This window comes from Crotalus tigris, unplaced genomic scaffold (assembly GCF_016545835.1).
Source record: "Crotalus tigris isolate CLP2741 ecotype Arizona unplaced genomic scaffold, ASM1654583v1 scf7180000023726.963151, whole genome shotgun sequence".
Taxonomy (NCBI): domain Eukaryota; kingdom Metazoa; phylum Chordata; class Lepidosauria; order Squamata; family Viperidae; genus Crotalus; species Crotalus tigris.
Genome location: NW_024100143.1, coordinates 165,296 through 184,106, shown reverse-complemented (window position 1 = coordinate 184,106; position 18,811 = coordinate 165,296). Strand labels below are relative to the sequence as shown.

The 18,811-nt window shown below is 32.5% G+C and overlaps 1 protein-coding gene across 3 annotated transcripts in view; it reads right to left on the bottom strand.

The window, feature by feature from the left end:
- GBE1 (1,4-alpha-glucan branching enzyme 1) overlaps positions 1 to 18,811 on the bottom strand; it is a 131,957-nt gene that overhangs the window by 23,589 nt on the left and 89,557 nt on the right. For all 3 annotated transcript variants that reach the window (XM_039321303.1, XM_039321304.1, XM_039321305.1), the window contains exons 8-12: positions 16,391 to 16,506; positions 16,135 to 16,262; positions 14,001 to 14,099; positions 8,886 to 8,996; positions 7,411 to 7,582 (exon numbers count right to left, since the gene is read on the bottom strand). In XM_039321303.1, coding sequence (XP_039177237.1) covers positions 7,411 to 7,582; positions 8,886 to 8,996; positions 14,001 to 14,099; positions 16,135 to 16,262; positions 16,391 to 16,506 — 626 coding nt within the window. The remainder of the gene's footprint in view (positions 1 to 7,410; positions 7,583 to 8,885; positions 8,997 to 14,000; positions 14,100 to 16,134; positions 16,263 to 16,390; positions 16,507 to 18,811) is intronic.

Sequence of the window (18,811 nt, the reverse complement as noted above, 5' to 3'; positions counted from 1 at the left end):
CTGTAGGCTAGAAGAGGTAGGGAATGAAATTCCAAATACAGTTGATATAAAAAGGATTTTCAAGAGTGGTTTTGCCTCCTTCCTAGGGCTGAGGAAAAGTGACTGGCCAAGGTAAGCCAGCTGGCTTTATTTCTTAAGGTGGGATTAGAACTCATGGTCTCCCAGTTTGTAGGCTGATGCCTTAATCACTACACCAAATTGACTCTCAAGGGGAGTCATATACTATTATCCTAATCATTGTGTTGACAGGCTACAAAACATGGATTTATATGTTTTTCTGTTAATATATTTTGCATATTTTTTTCAAAATGGTAGCATAGCATCTCTGGCCTTAGCTATAACATGATAATAACTTTAAGTAAACTTTAAGTAAAATGACATCACAACGGTATCATTTGCCACTTGATTGTAGCAAAAACAAAACATTAATTTGTGTTTCCGTTTAGGCCATAGAGTAAATGGTAAAGATTTTATATGATAATTTAATATACTGTACATATTAACAAGAATAAGTCTACATACCTATAGAAAAAACAGTAAAAGGAACAGTAAAATAAAAGGAAACTCTTATGCTCTTATTATGTAGTTCTCTAATGGTAACATGATCATAATCTAAGGTTGTTTTGATTTTGTCTAGAAATTTAATTAGTGTTCTACATTACTGAAACTTTCTCCTAGCTTTCTAAAGTTTCCATTTAGATGCAGATTTGATAACCAGAAAGAAAGGGACAAGGAATTCAGAAATGAATGTTTTTAAAAATGTCCTAGTCACCTGAAGATTAGGGAAGACAATAATAATTTCCATATTTTTTTCCTGTTCTAAGGGTGACAATTTGACAGATATGACGTACTCACGTTGTTCTGCAAAAATATGTGTAGTAAAACTACTACAAATACTGAAGTCTACAATTATTTTTTTGTAATTGAATTCAATACACTGAACCTACAGTAAAATAAGAAAGGTAGTAATATCTTAAGATTTTCAAAGCTAGAACGTGTTTGTTTTATTATAAAAGGATACCTGAGAGGAAATGAATATTTGGAGATTCAATAAAGGATTTATTTTGTGATCAGGTTTTCAAAGTAATAGATTTATTTACAAAATTACAACACAAAATCCACAGAAATAATTGTAATCCAGAACTGAAATGATTTCATATAGTTCTTTGTCAGTACAAAATCAGTACAAAGTACATTTAAATGAAGACTGCTATTAGAATTCTTCAGGTAATTCAAAACTCACTTGCAGTTACCACTGATAACATTATCTAGAAATGTTATCAGCATGCCTACAAAACCTGGGTGATCCACTAGATACTTAATTATACTGCAAAGAAAACTGAAAGAGGTGTCAAAATTGACAAGCAACAAAGCTATCTGGTACCTTCATAGCGTAGTGCAAAAATATGCAAAATAACCCTGTCAAGATATTTTTGGAGACTCCTCCAGACAGACTAGCTCTAAAAAGAGCCATTAAAATTGTCATTTAAAAATATGAAAAAATGAACTTCCCAAATGACAGCTGTCAAGCTTCATGAATAAATTAATATGTATGAGGCAACAGACATGCAAAATTATAATACTTGATTATTTATATCCTTATAGGCTACTATTACACACATACAAACACCAAGTGTAAACATATAAATGACTAAGTTCAAAATTTTATCTAGGTCTATGCTGCACATTTATTATAAAACAGATTAGAGTTGTCTAAAATACCATTATAACAGAAAACACACAGGAAATAAAGCCCCAAAACATAAAATTCACCAGAAGTATATTTCCAAGCAGACATTAATATACTGTACTCCTTTAGAAAATAGGTTTCTTGCGTGAGGAATATATTGACTTTAAAAGAGTATCTTCTTTAGAGTTATATATTTTCATATTAATAATTTGCAACCTATTTATCATGAAGATGCATGATTTCCACTGTAGCTTGTACAAAATGATGAATCTTTATAAATGTTGCTCTGCAAGCATCAAGAATATTCTAAAGGCAGTATCCCAACATCAAAAATGCTAGCCTGATCCAAATTTGCATTAGTTTTTCCTACATCATCAAATAACATGATTGGTCCCCCCCCAAACTAATTATATCTATGTTATCAAATCTGGATCAGGTTCCAAAAGTTAAAAAAAAGTTTCAAATCTACAAATTAATACATGGACAAATAAGTTTATATTTTTTTTTGTATATCTTAAGAGTGTTCGGCATTTTATATACAGAAGGCATGTGGCCCTGGCTCTGTTCCTAAACAATGATTGATCTTCAGTAGTAACAGATATATTCATTTGACACAACATGAACAATGAAATTAATGTGATTGCATGTTTTTACTGAGCAAATTAAATTTACCCAAACATAGCTCACTTAAGTTTTCATTTGAAAATACATTTTCTAAAATTACATCAAGTTGGGTCACAGAACAAATACATATATTTATAGTGTAGATTAGCAAATTACAATAATAAAAAAAATAAATGCTTAATACTAATGTTATAAAAACATGCTTGATCTTATCATTCCTTATTGCTTTTAGAAAAATATATTATAAATTGTCTATTAACCATTTTTTAAAAATGGAATACTAGGAAAGCTACTCCTTAATTTAAGATCTCAATTGAGCCCAGAATTTTTAATTATGTCATTATGGTTGTTAGGTCCATGTGACCCTCTAGCTCAATGATGACTCTCCCCATCGTGGTTGTTAAGCAAATATGCAGGTTAAGTAGATGGGCCAAAAGAGCTGCCTTCTATGTGCAGAAGGAAACTGTAGCACTGGGCTGTGGAAAAGAAGTTAGATCTTCATGATCCCAGACTTTTCTTCAGCTAGCACTGTAGTTCCCCTCTCCTCTTTGTTCAGAAGAGAACTCCAGCACTTGGCTGCCAAAAAGAAGCTCAGATCTTTGTGATTCCAGCTTCTTTTCTCCAGCACAGAGCTGCAGTTCCCTTCCTTTCTGTGTGCACACAGCCAGATTGATTTTGGGGGTGAAATCCACCTGATAGGCAGCCCTTCCACTCTCAAAGATGCTGGATGAAAAGGTCTGTGCTTAAAGTGGGAGTTTTGGCACTTAGCTCTTACAGCAAGTCATTTGCAACCTGGATGACTCCAAATACCCCATGCTGCAAGTGCCCCATGCCAAAATGCCAGCTGGCTTTTACTATGGACACTTTCAGCCAGTATCCTTGGGAGTTACCGGGCTGCTTGGTGGAGAGATTCTGCCTGGTGTGGGGTGAAATCAGTCTAGCAGGCAGCACTTCACTTTCAAAGAAATTGACTGAAAAAGGTCCATCTGATAATAGATCCCGAATCACCTTTATCAGCCAGATCCCAAGAAACCAGAAGGAATCACCAGAGTTTTATTGCAATCATGTGAGCACCAACTATGTCTTCTTTCAGCACTGTCATAATTTTAAATGGTCACTAAACAAATGATTGTTAAGTGAGGACTACCTGAATTCCTGCTTCAGATAGCAGTTGCCTTTTCATATGTTCAAACTGCATTTTTTAAATGTTATGAGAGGTAAAATTAATTGGCTAACACTACCAAACAGTATAAAAGTTATGTAATAAGCCACCACAAATATTACCATTGTAACAATGGCACAATATAAAATAACTGAATTTGTTTATTTATTTATAAAATTCATTTGCTGTCTCTGACTCTGTTCATATTCAGTATGGATACCGTTCAACAATATACTGTATGTTTTTAACCTGATTCTTCTCTAAGCTAAAAATATAGAAAAAATATAATTAAGTTCTACGATTAAAAGCAGGTATGCATAAATCTACCATTTTTGGATAGTGTACAACATTTACCTCCGAAGTTGCTATGAAAATGGACTCCCTTTGGAATAGTAAGGTCAATTGGTGAGAGACAATAACAACATGCAAAACATGAGATCATTGTGAGGAATATACAGATGGTCCTCAACTTACAACAGTTTGTTTAGTGACTATTTGAAGTTTAACAGCACTATTTTTATGAGGTTGCAGCATCCCTATGGTCAAGTGATTTACATTTGGATGTTTGACAGCTGGTTCATATTTATGATGGCTGCAGCATCCCATGTTCACATGATCACCTTTTGCAACCTTCTGGCAAGCAAAGACAATGGGGAAGCCAGATTCACTTAACAACCATGTTATTAATTTAAAAACTTCAGTGATTCATTTAACAAATGTACTAAGAAGAGTCGTAAAATGGAGCAAAACTCACTTTACAAATTTCTCACTTAACATAATTTTGGGCTCAATTGTGGTTGTAAGTTGAGAACTACCTGTAGTTAATTAGTACAGAACTACTGATTTTGGAATTTTAAAAATGAAACAAATTGTTATGTAATTTGATAATAACATAGGGAGAAAAAAGATCCAATTTCACCTTAAGCTTTTTTTTTTAATTAAAACAATTTTAAAATACAGTAATGAGTATATTAATTCTATTTCTACTACTATTACCAAGTGACTACTCTTTATGGATAGTCAGTACTGTGTAAAACTAAATATGTGGATTAGAACCAACCGCTGGATAGAGAAAAAGATGAGAAGACTGGAAAATGCTCAATGGTACTGGAGTAAATAATTAGTGATTACATATGATTCTGACTATGAAAAAGTCACATTTTGTTTCATTAGACTTACTTACATTGTATATTCCAAAATATCAAGACACTATTTAGAACACTCACAGTTGAAATGAAAAGTTGGACCTCTATAAAAAAAATCCTCTTCTGAACATAAATCTGAGATCATAAATTGATATCAAAATCTAGGCAGGATGCCTATCCTGAAAGGTTCTTTGTGCTTGAGATAAATAGCTTTGTATCCTTCAGTATGTATTATAAACAAAGTCAGTAATACATACAAAAGCAAAGAATAAACTTATTATAAAGACTCATTTCAGGGCTTCAAAAAATGCTTACAGGTAGTAAATGTGTTTCATTGCATATTGTTTTTCCCAATATGAGTAGGTTCAGAAAAGTTGATTTATAAAACATAGCTTTTAAAGTACACCATAATTATATAAACTGATATTTTGAATAAAATTTCTAGCAATCAACTTAACTACATAAGACATTATATATTCTAGATTGTTACATATTTAATGGCTCATTGAACAACAAAATGATCATTATTTCCTTTTCAAAAAATACAAACTGCAATTTCAAGAAATAAAAAGCAGGGAGAAGTACTCAGATATGAAACTATGATATGTGTAATACACAATAACAGAAAAAAATACTCCTTTAAAATTGGATATGTGTGATGAAAGTAATGAATTAGCACTTTATGCCAGGAAAATAAAATTGTTCAATTCATCTCCCAGTTCACTTTCCTCTATTTACTTTGTTCTTTAAATTTGATCACTTTGCAGAGCTGAACTGTCACTAGTACAATAAGAAAAACACAATAAAATGTCAAAATATTTACAAATAATGATCCTCTTTACTTTCTTCAAACTCTGTCCATAATCAGCATGGTACTGCATCACATACTTTATTTTGTTGTTTTTAACCATTTAATTGTCTCCAACTCTTGGTAACTTTATAGGCAAGTGGTCTCCATGCTATCCTGTCAAGCACAGCTTCTTTCAATTGATAGATGTTCAATTTTGCATCAGATTTGAAGTTATCAAGCCAGCATGTTCTTTGCTTGCCCCTTCTTCTTTGTCCACTAACCATTTCTAGCATAATTTAGCTTATCAGTTATGACATGCTTTCTTGATTTTTCTTTAGTTTGAATTATGACCAAAAAGACCATTCTTGTTATTTTTTACTCTCATAGCAAAACATATTGATCTTTAGTATCACTAACCCTATCCTTGCAGTTTTCATTCTGTTATATGATCCTGTATGCCTTTTTAAAAAAAAACAACTTTTTTTTGTTTCTTAATTTAGAAAGAGTATTGCTCACTCTAGAGAACAACTTATGCCAACAAAATATTTTTGATATATTGACTAAGTTGTTTTTTCTAGACTAGTCAGTTGATTTAAATACCATTCATAACAGTCTCTTTGGGGATCATCTGGCTGTGCTGAGATTGAAAGGCAAGGTATTTTCAAAAACTGTATTTCCCCAACTGGTATCAAACATAGTTTTCAAGAATTTGGTTCCCATCTATTACACAGGTATATAAAATTAAACTTCTGCCACAATAAAATCAAAGTTGTCCTTAGCAGCATTCCAATATTAATCAAGTAAGCAACTGGAACAAATAGTGAAAATGCTTTCTTGTAATCATCTAGTACAAGTTTCATTTAAAAGGCAACAACAAGTCATTTTACTGCCATCTTGAGAACAATTATTTCAAGTTATTTAACTGAATAGCATTAGTACCCCAACATATATCACATGCATTATCTGAATGACTACAAAATAGTGACTACCTTCCCCAAAAAGGTTTGGGCAATCAGACTGTTTTTACTAGGAAAAAGAGAGATAAAACTCATAAATTACTACTTATCTACTTGAGTAGTTGAGATGCAACATACTTTGTGAGGATAAATATATTTTTCTGCCTAATCTGCAACTAGCCATATAGAAATTTATTCTTGAAGCTGATAAGAAGTCACAGGACCTAAGAATGAATTACACAATATAAGAAAACAAAAAATAAAACAATTATTGCTTTATGTTTATATAAATTAATATTTTTAGACAGGTAGAAGGCAGAAGAAATGCCTTCAGTTTATAACTTTGTTTCTGAAGAACTTGTTTATCTCTGACAGACTACAGAATAGTCTGAATGTTGTGCTTTTTTCAGCACAAATTTTAATATAAGCAGTGCCAGAAATAGCAGAAAAAGTCAAGCACATACAATATGTTCAGTTTCATAACCAAATATAGTTAGCCAACATGAAGGAGAATAATGAGATTACTAGGTTACTAGTTATTTTTATAAGTTATTAATATTAGCCCACATATTGTTCTGGATAAAATATAATTTAATACATCTATTTCAAGTTTGACACTATTATACTTATCCAGTCATAAAAAGAGAACATTTTTATTTACCTACTATAAAGACAAAGATTCCAGAGCCATATGCCTTTGGTAAGAGAGTTACAAAAATCTCTAAATTAATTTGCCTCATATTTGTATAAACTAATAAAATATTATAATAGATCAGTAATTATTCAATAGACAATTCACAAGGCTCTTTCAAGATCAATTATGCAGCATAATCAACCGTCTATGAATTATAATCATACTTAGGTTGTTACTATGTCCTCAAATGGAAGCAAGATCCATGGAAATCATCATTATACATGTAGAAGATCATAGTATGCTTTAGGCTTTAAGTTCAATAAAATGTCCAATTTGTAAAAAGAAAATGTCATCACAAGGTGTACTATGCTGAAGGAAATAAGAAGGTTAAATATCGCAGATGACTTACCCATGAAATTGAGGTAGCCTTCTCCTCCAAGAGAATGAGTAATGAGTCGTATCATTTTATGAAGCTGTATTCCTCGATCAATAACCGGTGTGAAAGGTGACAGAACACTCATATAGTTATACATCTCTGCATCCATCAGCCAAAAAGCCAAAGTCTTATCACCAACAAGGGCCTTAGTAAATAAATAAATGAGACAGGGAAAAATCTTTTTATGATATTAATGTTTTATAGGACATAAATTAAAGACATCTTATAGTATATGGTATGCTATATTTATCGGTAATATATATGTTTTTACTTTGAATTCTCACACTAGAGAGATATAATTGTTGTCTTCTATTATGCCCTCACTCATTACCTCTTCCTGTCCAAAGGGGTACTTTTTCATTCTATAGTCACATGATTTTCATCCATTCTTGTTAGAACAGTTTGTGTCAATTTTTTTTTTTTTTACAATCAGTAAGGCACACTTGCTTGGCAAAGAGTCTCATTAAATGTCTTTGCTCTATTCTCTGCTCTGCTTGGCAAAGTTTTAAAAAAAGCTGGTTGCAGCCTTGTTTGAGGCACCTCTGATTCACGTAACCTTATTTGAAACATTCATCTGATTTCTTATTTCTGAAGAATTATTGCCTTCTGCTTGTGTAAGAAACATGACACTTTGATTGTTGGACTGGCTGATGAACCTTGCTTGGCTCTCTGAACATTGAACTGAATATTGAATCTTAACTACTGTTTTGCATGTTTCTGTGAAATATAGATTCATAGAATTATAGAACTGGATGGGATCTTGTAGGTCTTATCGTATGAAACTACTCAGGCAAGTTTTATCTCAAGAGATTTTGGGTTTGAAATCAAACTCTAATTTCTGTTCCTTTGTTTCTCTGTTTAGCCATTAATAAATTGCTTACCATTTTCTAACAACTCTGTTTATGTATGCATGTATGTATTTCTCTGTATATAAAATCAGGAATAGGAGAGTCTGAACCACATAAGAGCTAAAGCTAACTATAATGGTTGCATGTATCTTCTGAGTTCTATGGAGGATGAAATCAATCATATACTGCTTCCTGGTGATCAATAATGGTCAAAAGCAAGGAAGTAAGTTATTGATGAAAATTAATATTTGGGGATATTGAGTATTTGAGGACAATGAAATGGGTTCATTGGGTTCATCTCAGTATTGTCCCATTGAGTTAGTATTCATAATTCCTTAATAGCATTTTTTGGAAGAATAATATGGACTAAAATTGACTTTGAACTACATATAAATAATCTGGAGTATATTATTATTTGAAGAATTATATATCTGTCAAGCACGGGGCATAGAAAAACATATAACTCTTTTATAATAAAAAAACAACAGAGTGTCATTCCAGATTTTCAGTTTCTTTTTTTTCTCTTTTATCTTTTAAAGATGGATGGCCGCAATCTAATTCTAGTTGTTGTGGAAATGAACTGCTAAGTTGTTACAGTACCTGATCATGACTCTCTGCGTAGGCAATGTACTTCTCTCCATGTCGCCTGTTTGTTAAAGTAAACACAATGTTTCCCATGTCCCAGTCCTCATCCTTACGCTCCTTAATTATCTGAAAATGAACATGAATAATTTTGAATTATTTTTTTATCATTATTTTTCAATTTATCCTATTAAACTGTTCATGAGCAATGTCTCTTTCATAAATTTTGAAAGGTTAAGTTACTGTCTGTGGGATGTGATTCTGATCCACCTTCACATTATAGCACAACTAATATAGCACACAACAATTAACAATTCTAATGACTTATCTTGGTTTATCTTGAAAGAATTCAAACAAAGTCAGACCTAAATGTTTGAATAGGAAGTTTTTAGGAAATTGCAAGGCTGTAAACTAAAATCAAAAGTAAAAAAAATATAAACCAAAAAGAAAAAAAGAAAGAAAGGAAGGAAGGAAGGAAGGAAGGAAGGAAGGAAGAAAGAAAGAAAGAAAGAAAGAAAGAAAGAAAGAAAGAAAGAAAGAAAGAAAGAAAGAAAGAAAGAAAGAAAGAAAATTATGCCTCTAACATAGCCAAGAAAATAACAAGGACTTTTTCATGAAGTTACCAGTAAAGTTGTGCTTGCCTTGAGAAAGTTTACCTTTTAATATACATAATTGAAGTAAAGCATTATTTTTCTTACAAAATGTCTGCCAACATCTTATTAACTATGCATATCTTAAATTCATTTTCTTTCTATTTCTGTAAAACAGTAGGGGCTATATGCCATCACTTTTATGGCTGATTAAACACCAATTTCACCACTCTATCTGCCTGTTTCTTATTATGCAATGCTGCATGATCCTTTGATTAATGTATTAGCTCTAATTGAAATAAGGTAAATTATTTCTGTGTATTTAATTTTATGCCATACAATATAGGAAGAGTTGATCAACAGGAGGGCTGATTTATCACCAGCTTATCAGTACTCAGGGGCCAGGGCTTGGCAGCAAAAGGAAATAATAGACAATGACTTAGCCAGCCATCAACATCCTAATCAACAACTAAAAAGCCACACACAACTAGGCATCATATAAATATGACACATAGATTAGCCCACAACACATACTCTGCTAGAAAGAAGTGCCCTGAGGATGGATTCTAGCATGAGTCTGAAAACTTGGAAGAGTAAACTTCTGGTCCTGGTGACTGACCCCGATTGGATCTTGCAACATTATTCTAGGACACATATATATGCCTCCATTCAATATAGGAAGAGTTGTGCAAATTAAAAAAATAACAATAAATACCACAATGAAGTAATTGTTAAGCTTGAAGTTCGCTTTGCTGGTGCAATTATTATTGCTTCTTACCTTGCCAATGAACTTGGGGGGAGGATGGGGAAATGGAATGCTGGCTCAAAGATAAAGAAGGCAGACCATGAGATTCAAGAATGAGGTACCAGGTGTTAACAACGTTTTCTCATAACAATATACTTGCTCCTAATTGGGCAATGTGACCTGTTCAGGGATGGGGGTTTGCCAGAGCTGCTTTAATGTCATGGTTCCAACTGATGAACCAAACCAAGCAAATATCCTCAAAAGCTAGCACCCCTTAAGTAGAGAAATGAGAAAGAAGAAATGCTTTCATGTGTGCCAAAATGGTGTACTCAATAAAGTTTTACATTAAGACACTGGAATGCCTTGAAGATGTTTGGTTGGGTTCATCAGTTGGAACCATGACAGTAATCTGATATTACAGTGTCAAAATGATGGCAGAGAATTTTAGATATTGCTAATTATGCATTTAACTTTACTGTGCAAAGTCACTTATGCATTGATCACCTCCTGTGTGGCCTACTGCCCTAGTAGTCCTTAATGGAATTGCATCTACATGGGTACCCCAAAGTATTTAGACTAGGGGATAGAAGGGGAACTCACAAATTTGCAGGTGATAACAAGCTGCCAGGAATAGTCAACCTTAAGATCCAGAAGGATCTTCACACACACACACACACACACACACACACACACACACGTTGAGATTCTAGAAAGAGTGCAGAGAAGAGCAACAAAGATGATTAGGGGATTGAAGGCTAAAATGTATGAAAGTTGCAGTAATTGGGTATGTCTAGTTTAATGAAAAGAAGGACTAAAGGTGACATGATAGCAGTGTCCCCTATCTAAGGAGCTGCCACAAAGAAGAAGGGGTCAACCTATTTTTCAAAGCACCAGAAGGCAAGACAAGAAACAATGGATGGAAACTAATCAAGGAGAGAAGCAACCTAGAGCTAAGGAGAAATTTCCTGACAGTTAGAACTATAAATCAGTGGAATGACTTGCCTCCAGAGGTTGTGGGTGCTCCATCACTGGAGGTTTTTAAGAAGGATTGGACAACCATTTCCCTGAAATGATATAGGGTTTCCTGCTTGAGCAGGGGGCTGGACTAGAACAGAGGTCCCCAACCTTTTGGGCACCAGGGACTGGTTACATGGAGAGAGATTTTTCTGTGGACCGGAGAGGGCATGGTTTTGTGTGCTGCTGCATCCTGCAGATGGGGCATTGCTTATTTACGTGGCCCAGTTGCTGGTATGCTGTGGCCCGGTACTGGTCCACAGACCGGGGGTTGGGGACCCCTGGACTAGAAGATCTCCAAGGTCCCTTTTAACTCTGTTATTCTTTTATTCTTGAATAACTGGAAGCCATGATTAGTCAAGAATACAAAGATGATGAAAGAATTTGAATGTGGGACAGATAGTTTCTTGGCTAGTTAGACAGAGAAAGCTGAACTGTCTTAATATACTTGGGTGGAACCATAGTGCCAGCAAATTCTGTGCCAAAATGGGAGTTAAATTGTTAAATGTAGTGAGTATTACAGATTTTTGATGGAAATTGAATAATCAGCGAGTTATGATTTTTACAAATATAAACTGTGAACTAAGATATGGAAATAGATAATAGGAATGGAGTTATTCTGTATGTTAAAGAAAGCACAAAATCCTATAAAATAGAAACCACATCACTGAACACAATGAGCATCATTGTGAATGCTCATGTTAATCCCAAGCAGCAATCAGATTTTCTATTAAAACCAAAACGTAAAAAAAGAAATTCTATCCAAATGAAGACAAACATAGAATATAAATTCTGCTAAAATATGAAATATGTTAATTAAAAATGCAAATCAAGACTGGAAAGGACACATGGCAAATACAAACACACCTTCCCAATCTTCAGTTTTAATTACTAAAGGAAACAAAACTTTATATTTTTTCTGTTTTATCATCCCATAGTACTGACATGTACTATATATCTTTAATTTACAGTATCCTGTATGAATCATATAGGATTTATTTATTGAGAAGTAATATGACAATTTGCTTATGTCACATCTGACTTTTATTATTTTTATTTTTTCCTTTTTTACCCTTTAAAATTATTTTATAAACAATAGTATCTATATCTCATGTAATTTTGAAGAAATTAAATGACAGACAAACAAATAAGAGTTCGTGCATATTCTGGAAAAAAAACAATGCCAAAACTTTAAGCTGCATCTAACATAAAGAGAAGAAAGACAAATATTTCTTTTTCCACTATTCTGCAAGAATTAGTTGATAATAAACCCAAACATCAGCTAATATAATGAAGACATATTACATTATGAAAATTTTTGTCCTGTGGTTTATGGTTTATATATTTACAATTGCACAAGAATGAGAGAGTCTTTTTACAATTAATAGAATATCTGTACTAGCAATATGCCTTTGATGCCATCTGATAACACTTTTAGAATATGAAAAAAAAAATTAGCTAATAATAGGGAAAATATACCTTGAAGCAACATTAATAAATATTCTGTATACAGGGAAATAGATCAAATTTGTTTCAAAAGTATGTTTTTAAAGACCTAAAAATGAATTGTGCTCTAGAATAATATACATATTTCAAAATATACATAACTGCATATTTCACAAGGATGAAATATATTAATGTTTTAATACACTCTTAAATATAGGCCTGACTCAAGATATTTTCAATTATTATGTTAAGCTTATAAGCATAGATCTGTACAAAGGTGCAATGTATTAATTTATAGTAATGCTTCTGAATTTTTTTTCCAACATTCAATTATTTCTTTTTTGCTTTTGTTCCTAAAGAAATTAAAAATATTTGGTCTTAGTCTTTATCACTAGAGTGCGACATTGGCAAGCTTTTCGTACAAACATGTTTAGCAATAGTTAAGGCACTAGATTCATAAATATGCAATTAATGTATTATAAAATCATTGTACAATTTCATGTGCATAACAGATACATTTTTAATCTCCATTTTGTTAGGAGTTAAGCTTGCTGTAAGGATTATCAAAATTCTGTCCACAAAACCACAAAAATAAAATCCAAACAATCAAATATAATTGTAGAATAATTAGTCATATGTTACATTGAACTTTGGAGAGACAAAGCTTAGTATCCTATGCAAGCATAACTTTCTGGAGATTTCAGATTATTTTTCAGACTACTGGCTGAGAATGATAGGAGCTGAAATTCCAATACACGGGGGAGTTTTAATTAGATGCTGAAAACACAAATTGGGAAAATTTGGCTAAATAAATATAAGGCATTTTGTCCTTTCTTTGGTAAAAAATTAGAACAGAGAATAGGAGCGAGTGAGTAATTATGACAACATTTTGCGTCTCTAAATTATGGAAACCCAGTTCACATGTGTCATATTATAATTACTTGATATTATTAATTACATGTGTGGGAAAATGGGGCCTAACAGTTACGTAAGATGCTGGGCTGTCAAGACCCAAACACCACAGGATGGAATGAGTTCCCATTACTTGCCCCAGCTCCTGCCAACCTAGCAGTTTGAAAGTATGCAAATATAATAGATAAATAAGTACCACTTTGGTGGGAAGGTAACATTATTCCATGCGCCTCAACATATAGTCCTGCTGGTCACATAACCATGAAAGTATCTCTGGACAATGCTGGTTCCCTTGGCTAAGACACAGAGAGGAGCACTGCCTCCTAGAGTCAAGATATGATTGGGCAGGAGAAACCTTTACATTTACTTTTACCAAGGGAAGCATGAGTAAAGAATGTGGCAAAGTGTGGAAGGATCTATTCTCACCTGAATCCATTTGTCAGGAATTGCCATGGCCATCCGGTAATCAAATCCACATCCTCCTTCAATTATTGGACAACAAAGTGCTGGCATTCCAGACACATCCTGAAATATCATAAAATAAGAACTGAAAATAAGGACAGAGATCCACCAGAATAATTACTATTCAATCATAAATAATGAAAATATTTTCAATCTCATTCAATATTAAAGAATCACAATTCATTAATCTGCAATTCCTATGGCATAAATATTATGAAAGCAAGTTGTTTTCTATTCTTATTTTTCTCATGCTGCAAAATGCTGTGAATATTAGCCGGTACATATATGTACTTGAAATACATACTAATGAAAAACAATGATTTGATGTCTATGCAGTATTTATTAGTACTTGCTAATAATTAATTGCATACTAGTATAAGATAAGTAGATTTGGAAGGTCTAGGACAACTCACCCTAGCCGACTCTCCCCAGCATCTTGCCCCGGTTGATTCACCCCGGAACAATTCACCCTGGCACAATTCAATGCAGGATAACTCAAGAAAGGGACAAATTAATTGCAGCAGGCCTTATCTTGCTTTAGATTTGAACCTTCTCAAGTTAGAAGTCCTTGAGGCTGGGGTGAATTCTACTTGTCTCTCTCTTGAGTTACCGCCATTGAATTGTCCTGTGGCAAGTTGGCTACAGCAATTTGTTCCGCAGTGAGTTGGCTGCAGTGAATTGGCTGGGGTGAGTTGACCACAGTGAGTAGTTCCATTCCAGATTTGGAAATTTTAACAATACTGTTACTTATCTTTTTTTTTTCAATGAATAGGAAATTGGATCAGATCGCTTTTGTTAAAAATACTCACAGCAGTTTTAAAAAATTATGTAAATTATGATTCAAACCTTTAAGGAATAGTATTATAACCAATCCTGCCCTAGACAATATGTGTTCATTTTCTTTAGCATTCACTCCACTATCATTGCATGTAAGATCAAATTCATGCTAGCCTCTTGTAATTTAGAAGGATATCAATAGTTCTTCTCTCTCAATTTATTTCTGCCACAAGCAAGTGAATCAATTCCACATTTTGTACAGAGGCTCCCACCCAAAAATAAAATTGAAGTAATTTTCAGTTTAACTAGAATAAATTGAAGCAACATCTTGTTTAACAAAAATGGATATGAGAAAATGCAAAAAGAGTTAAGGTAGGAATTATGGCTCTCTGGATGATGGACTCATTTTGTTTGAAAAGAACCTCAAAATCAATAAAACAATTTTAAGTTTAATACATCCCATAGTTGTTTCATTTCACCACTTTTGTTTAAAATGCACTGTAATTACTTCTTCAAAACTAAGACCAGTACAATATTAAAGAGTTAAAAATGCTAAATATTAAGAGGTAAAAATGTATAAAGATTTCTAGAAATACTGTTTACTTATAGTAATAGCAATTCTAGCAATATCTTCTAAAAATAAATTTGGCAAATATATTTTTTCTAATTTATTGACAAAGAATTAAACTTACCAAAAAATAGTCATAATGAATTTGAAATAGGAGGAACATAAGATCCTCATAAAGGTTGTAGTTACAAAGACAAATGCATAAGAAAATTAAGCTGCTTTGGCAGTATAGTGAGTTTCTAAAGTCATAAATACATTATAGAAAAGTCATGAGAAAGTTCATTGTTTAAAAGAACTATAATTCTAAAGATCTCTATGGAGAGTCTCAGTCATCCAGGTCATGGTGGTCCCAAATGTGCTTTTTCAAAAGGTAACTGGTAAAGATAACTTTGTTTTTCATTGAAGTCATCTTACTTCTTATGCAAGAAGCTTCTTCAGCTCTGTCAGAAACTGAAAAAGCACCTTTGGGACAATTCTAATGATCATATTATAGTTAGGCTGCATCTTCGAAATACTTGTTGATGCATATCTAAACTCAGTGGCATTTGTCTTGGAATACACATGTACAGGAATATACTTTAGAGCATATATATAATTTTGCAACTGAAACCAGTAAAATATTTAACAAATATTTAACAAATCCTGCATCATGCTTAAGGATTAATAAACTTAAATATAGCTGTAATTGAATAATGATTCATTCATTCAAATAAATAAGTCAAAGTAATTTTGTTAATGTAATCTAAGATTTACCTCTGCTATAGTTATACATTCTGGATGCAAAATATGTATCATGTAGTTTGCCATCATTAGGTAGGCCACCGCATCTTCATCAACATGCATACCAAAATATTCATTGTAATCTCCACTAAAGCCTTCACCTAATATGATAAATAATAACAGTGTCAAGTGCCATAAGTGCAAGTTATAGATTTACTGTAGGTTTTTCAGTTGAAACTCCTAATTATTTGAATTGTGGTATGGTCACTGATATACAAATTAAACTTACCAATCCCATGATGGTGATATAGCATAGATGATACCCCATCAAATCGAAACCCATCAAAGGCATACTCTTCTATCCACCATCTTAAATTGGAGAGAAGAAATCTCAGGACTTCCCAGCTGAAATATAAATAACATATCCCAAGTATTAATGTACAATATTAATCTACTCCTAGTGTTTCTATAATTTTTTTTTTTGGTGTTAAAAATATTCACACACACACAGACGTCATACCTTACTATAAATTACTGAACAACTGAACAAAGAAAAATCAATGTGTATGGATTTATTTCTTTCCAAACAACATCCTACATAGATCTTCCTTCAAAGATCTTTCTTCAGATACAGACCTTTTGGGATTAAATTAAAAGAAGTATGCAGATTTAAAATAGTAATCTGAGGATTTGAAAACTATGGATAGTACAAAATATTTTCAAATTTCTGAAGTTGCTATCACTACAATGTTATATCGGAAAAACTATTTAAAAAAAGATTATGGGTAACTTATTTCAAATATTTATTTCTCAAAATAATTCAGGAAATTACATGAATAAAAAGTCAGCAAATATATTTTCTAATGTTTGCTGAAAATATATATAATTCATAAATACATAGACATTTAACATACAAAATATATTGTATATTTTTACAAAATTAAGACAAATTAAGACAAAAAAGATGATATTCTTGTGAATTGAACAAGTCTATGGAGAACATATTTTCATATGTATTAGAACTCTCTCATTTGTACAAAAAAAAAATGTTGAACTGAAACCAAAATATATTCTGCAAAACCTAAACTATACTCCCGTCTTAAAGTCAAACTTTATGATACCAAACCAAATCCAGAAAGTATGCCATTTTAGTACCTTTCTTGATAAAGAAAATACAGAGTCCAAGAAAGATCTCTATGAAAATAAATCATATGTTGAAAAATAAAAATTGAATCCTTTTCTAGAATGCATAAGAAAAGCCAGAACTATTAGTAGTAATGTTATATTTTTTGTTTCTTCCTTTTGATATGTGTGCATAATATAGTTCTTCTTTCCTTAAACATAACAGTTCTTTTTAGAAAACAGATCTGGAAATCATAATTGGTACATGGGTAGCAGAATAACAAACACATTATTTTAAATTCATGGTTGTACGCTTGAACAAACTACTCAGACAGATTTCCCAATAGCCAACAGTTAAAATTTCAGTTCTCTAATATTATACCATGAATATGAAGAATTGTATTTCTATAGGCAGACAGTTGTTGGACCCTATATTCAAAGTCTATATGGACAAATTTGTATGTATAATATCTAGAGATTCAGGGGATTAGGCAATACATTTTTTTAAGATGCCACACAACAACTGTATCAGAAGTCTGAACATTTTCCCAAGAGCTCCAGCAGCATTTTTATCAATAGGAAATATGGTGACATTTACAAATTAATATTAAAATATTGAGAAAAATGGTTTTAAATGCCAGGACACTCTTTACCTATTTTGTAGTACAAAAATAATATCGGGAGGATGAGCATAAATTTTCAAAAGAAGAGTAAATATAGTATTCTACCTGGGATGGGTGTAGAACACAGAACTACCCTAAGAAGCTAGAGTTATGTTTATGAATTTGGAAGTGACTTGGAAACTAGGAACAAGTCAGGTGAAATAATGCATATAATATCAATCCTGATAAATGATCTTATCTGCAAAATCTCCAACAGGAATTTGATAGAACCTGCCTTTCCCATTCAAGACTATAGGTTCTTAAAATGGTATAGAATCCAGGCTTCCACTAACAATTGTGAGTGTATGTGTTTATTAGTGCAATAACTGAACCATTACCATGTTATTTACACTTGTGCAAAGTATATGCTAGGAAGTAATTCTAATATTCCACTCATGTTTTTTATAATTTTTATGTATTGTTCCTTTTGCTTTTTTCTTTGTTATTATTTCAAAAGCAATAAAAATATGTATACACACACATACATATACTTGCACATTCAAACACACACAGACACACACACGAGAGAGAGAGAGAGAGAGAGAGAGAGAGAGAGAGAGAGAGAGAGAGAGAGAGAGAGAGAGAGAGAGAGAGAGAGAGAGAGAGAGAGATGAGAGAGATTGACTTAGCAATCAAGCTACGGCAAATCTCTGCTGAATATTGAAAACCATGTGGTCTGTAGGCTGACCTACAAGAAAAACTAAATAAAACAAAACAAACCCTAAAAGAAACCAAACCATTTCAATTATAATCTAATTAAGAAAGAATGTATATATTTCTAATTTTACAATATAGAATGTTAAAGACAAGAAAGGAGATATAATGGAGTTCTTTTACCTCAGAAAGTGAATGTTGTAAAAAGGGTTGAAAAAAAAAAGCATAGAACAGAACAAGAAATGTGATATAGTTTAGCCTTCTGTACTAAT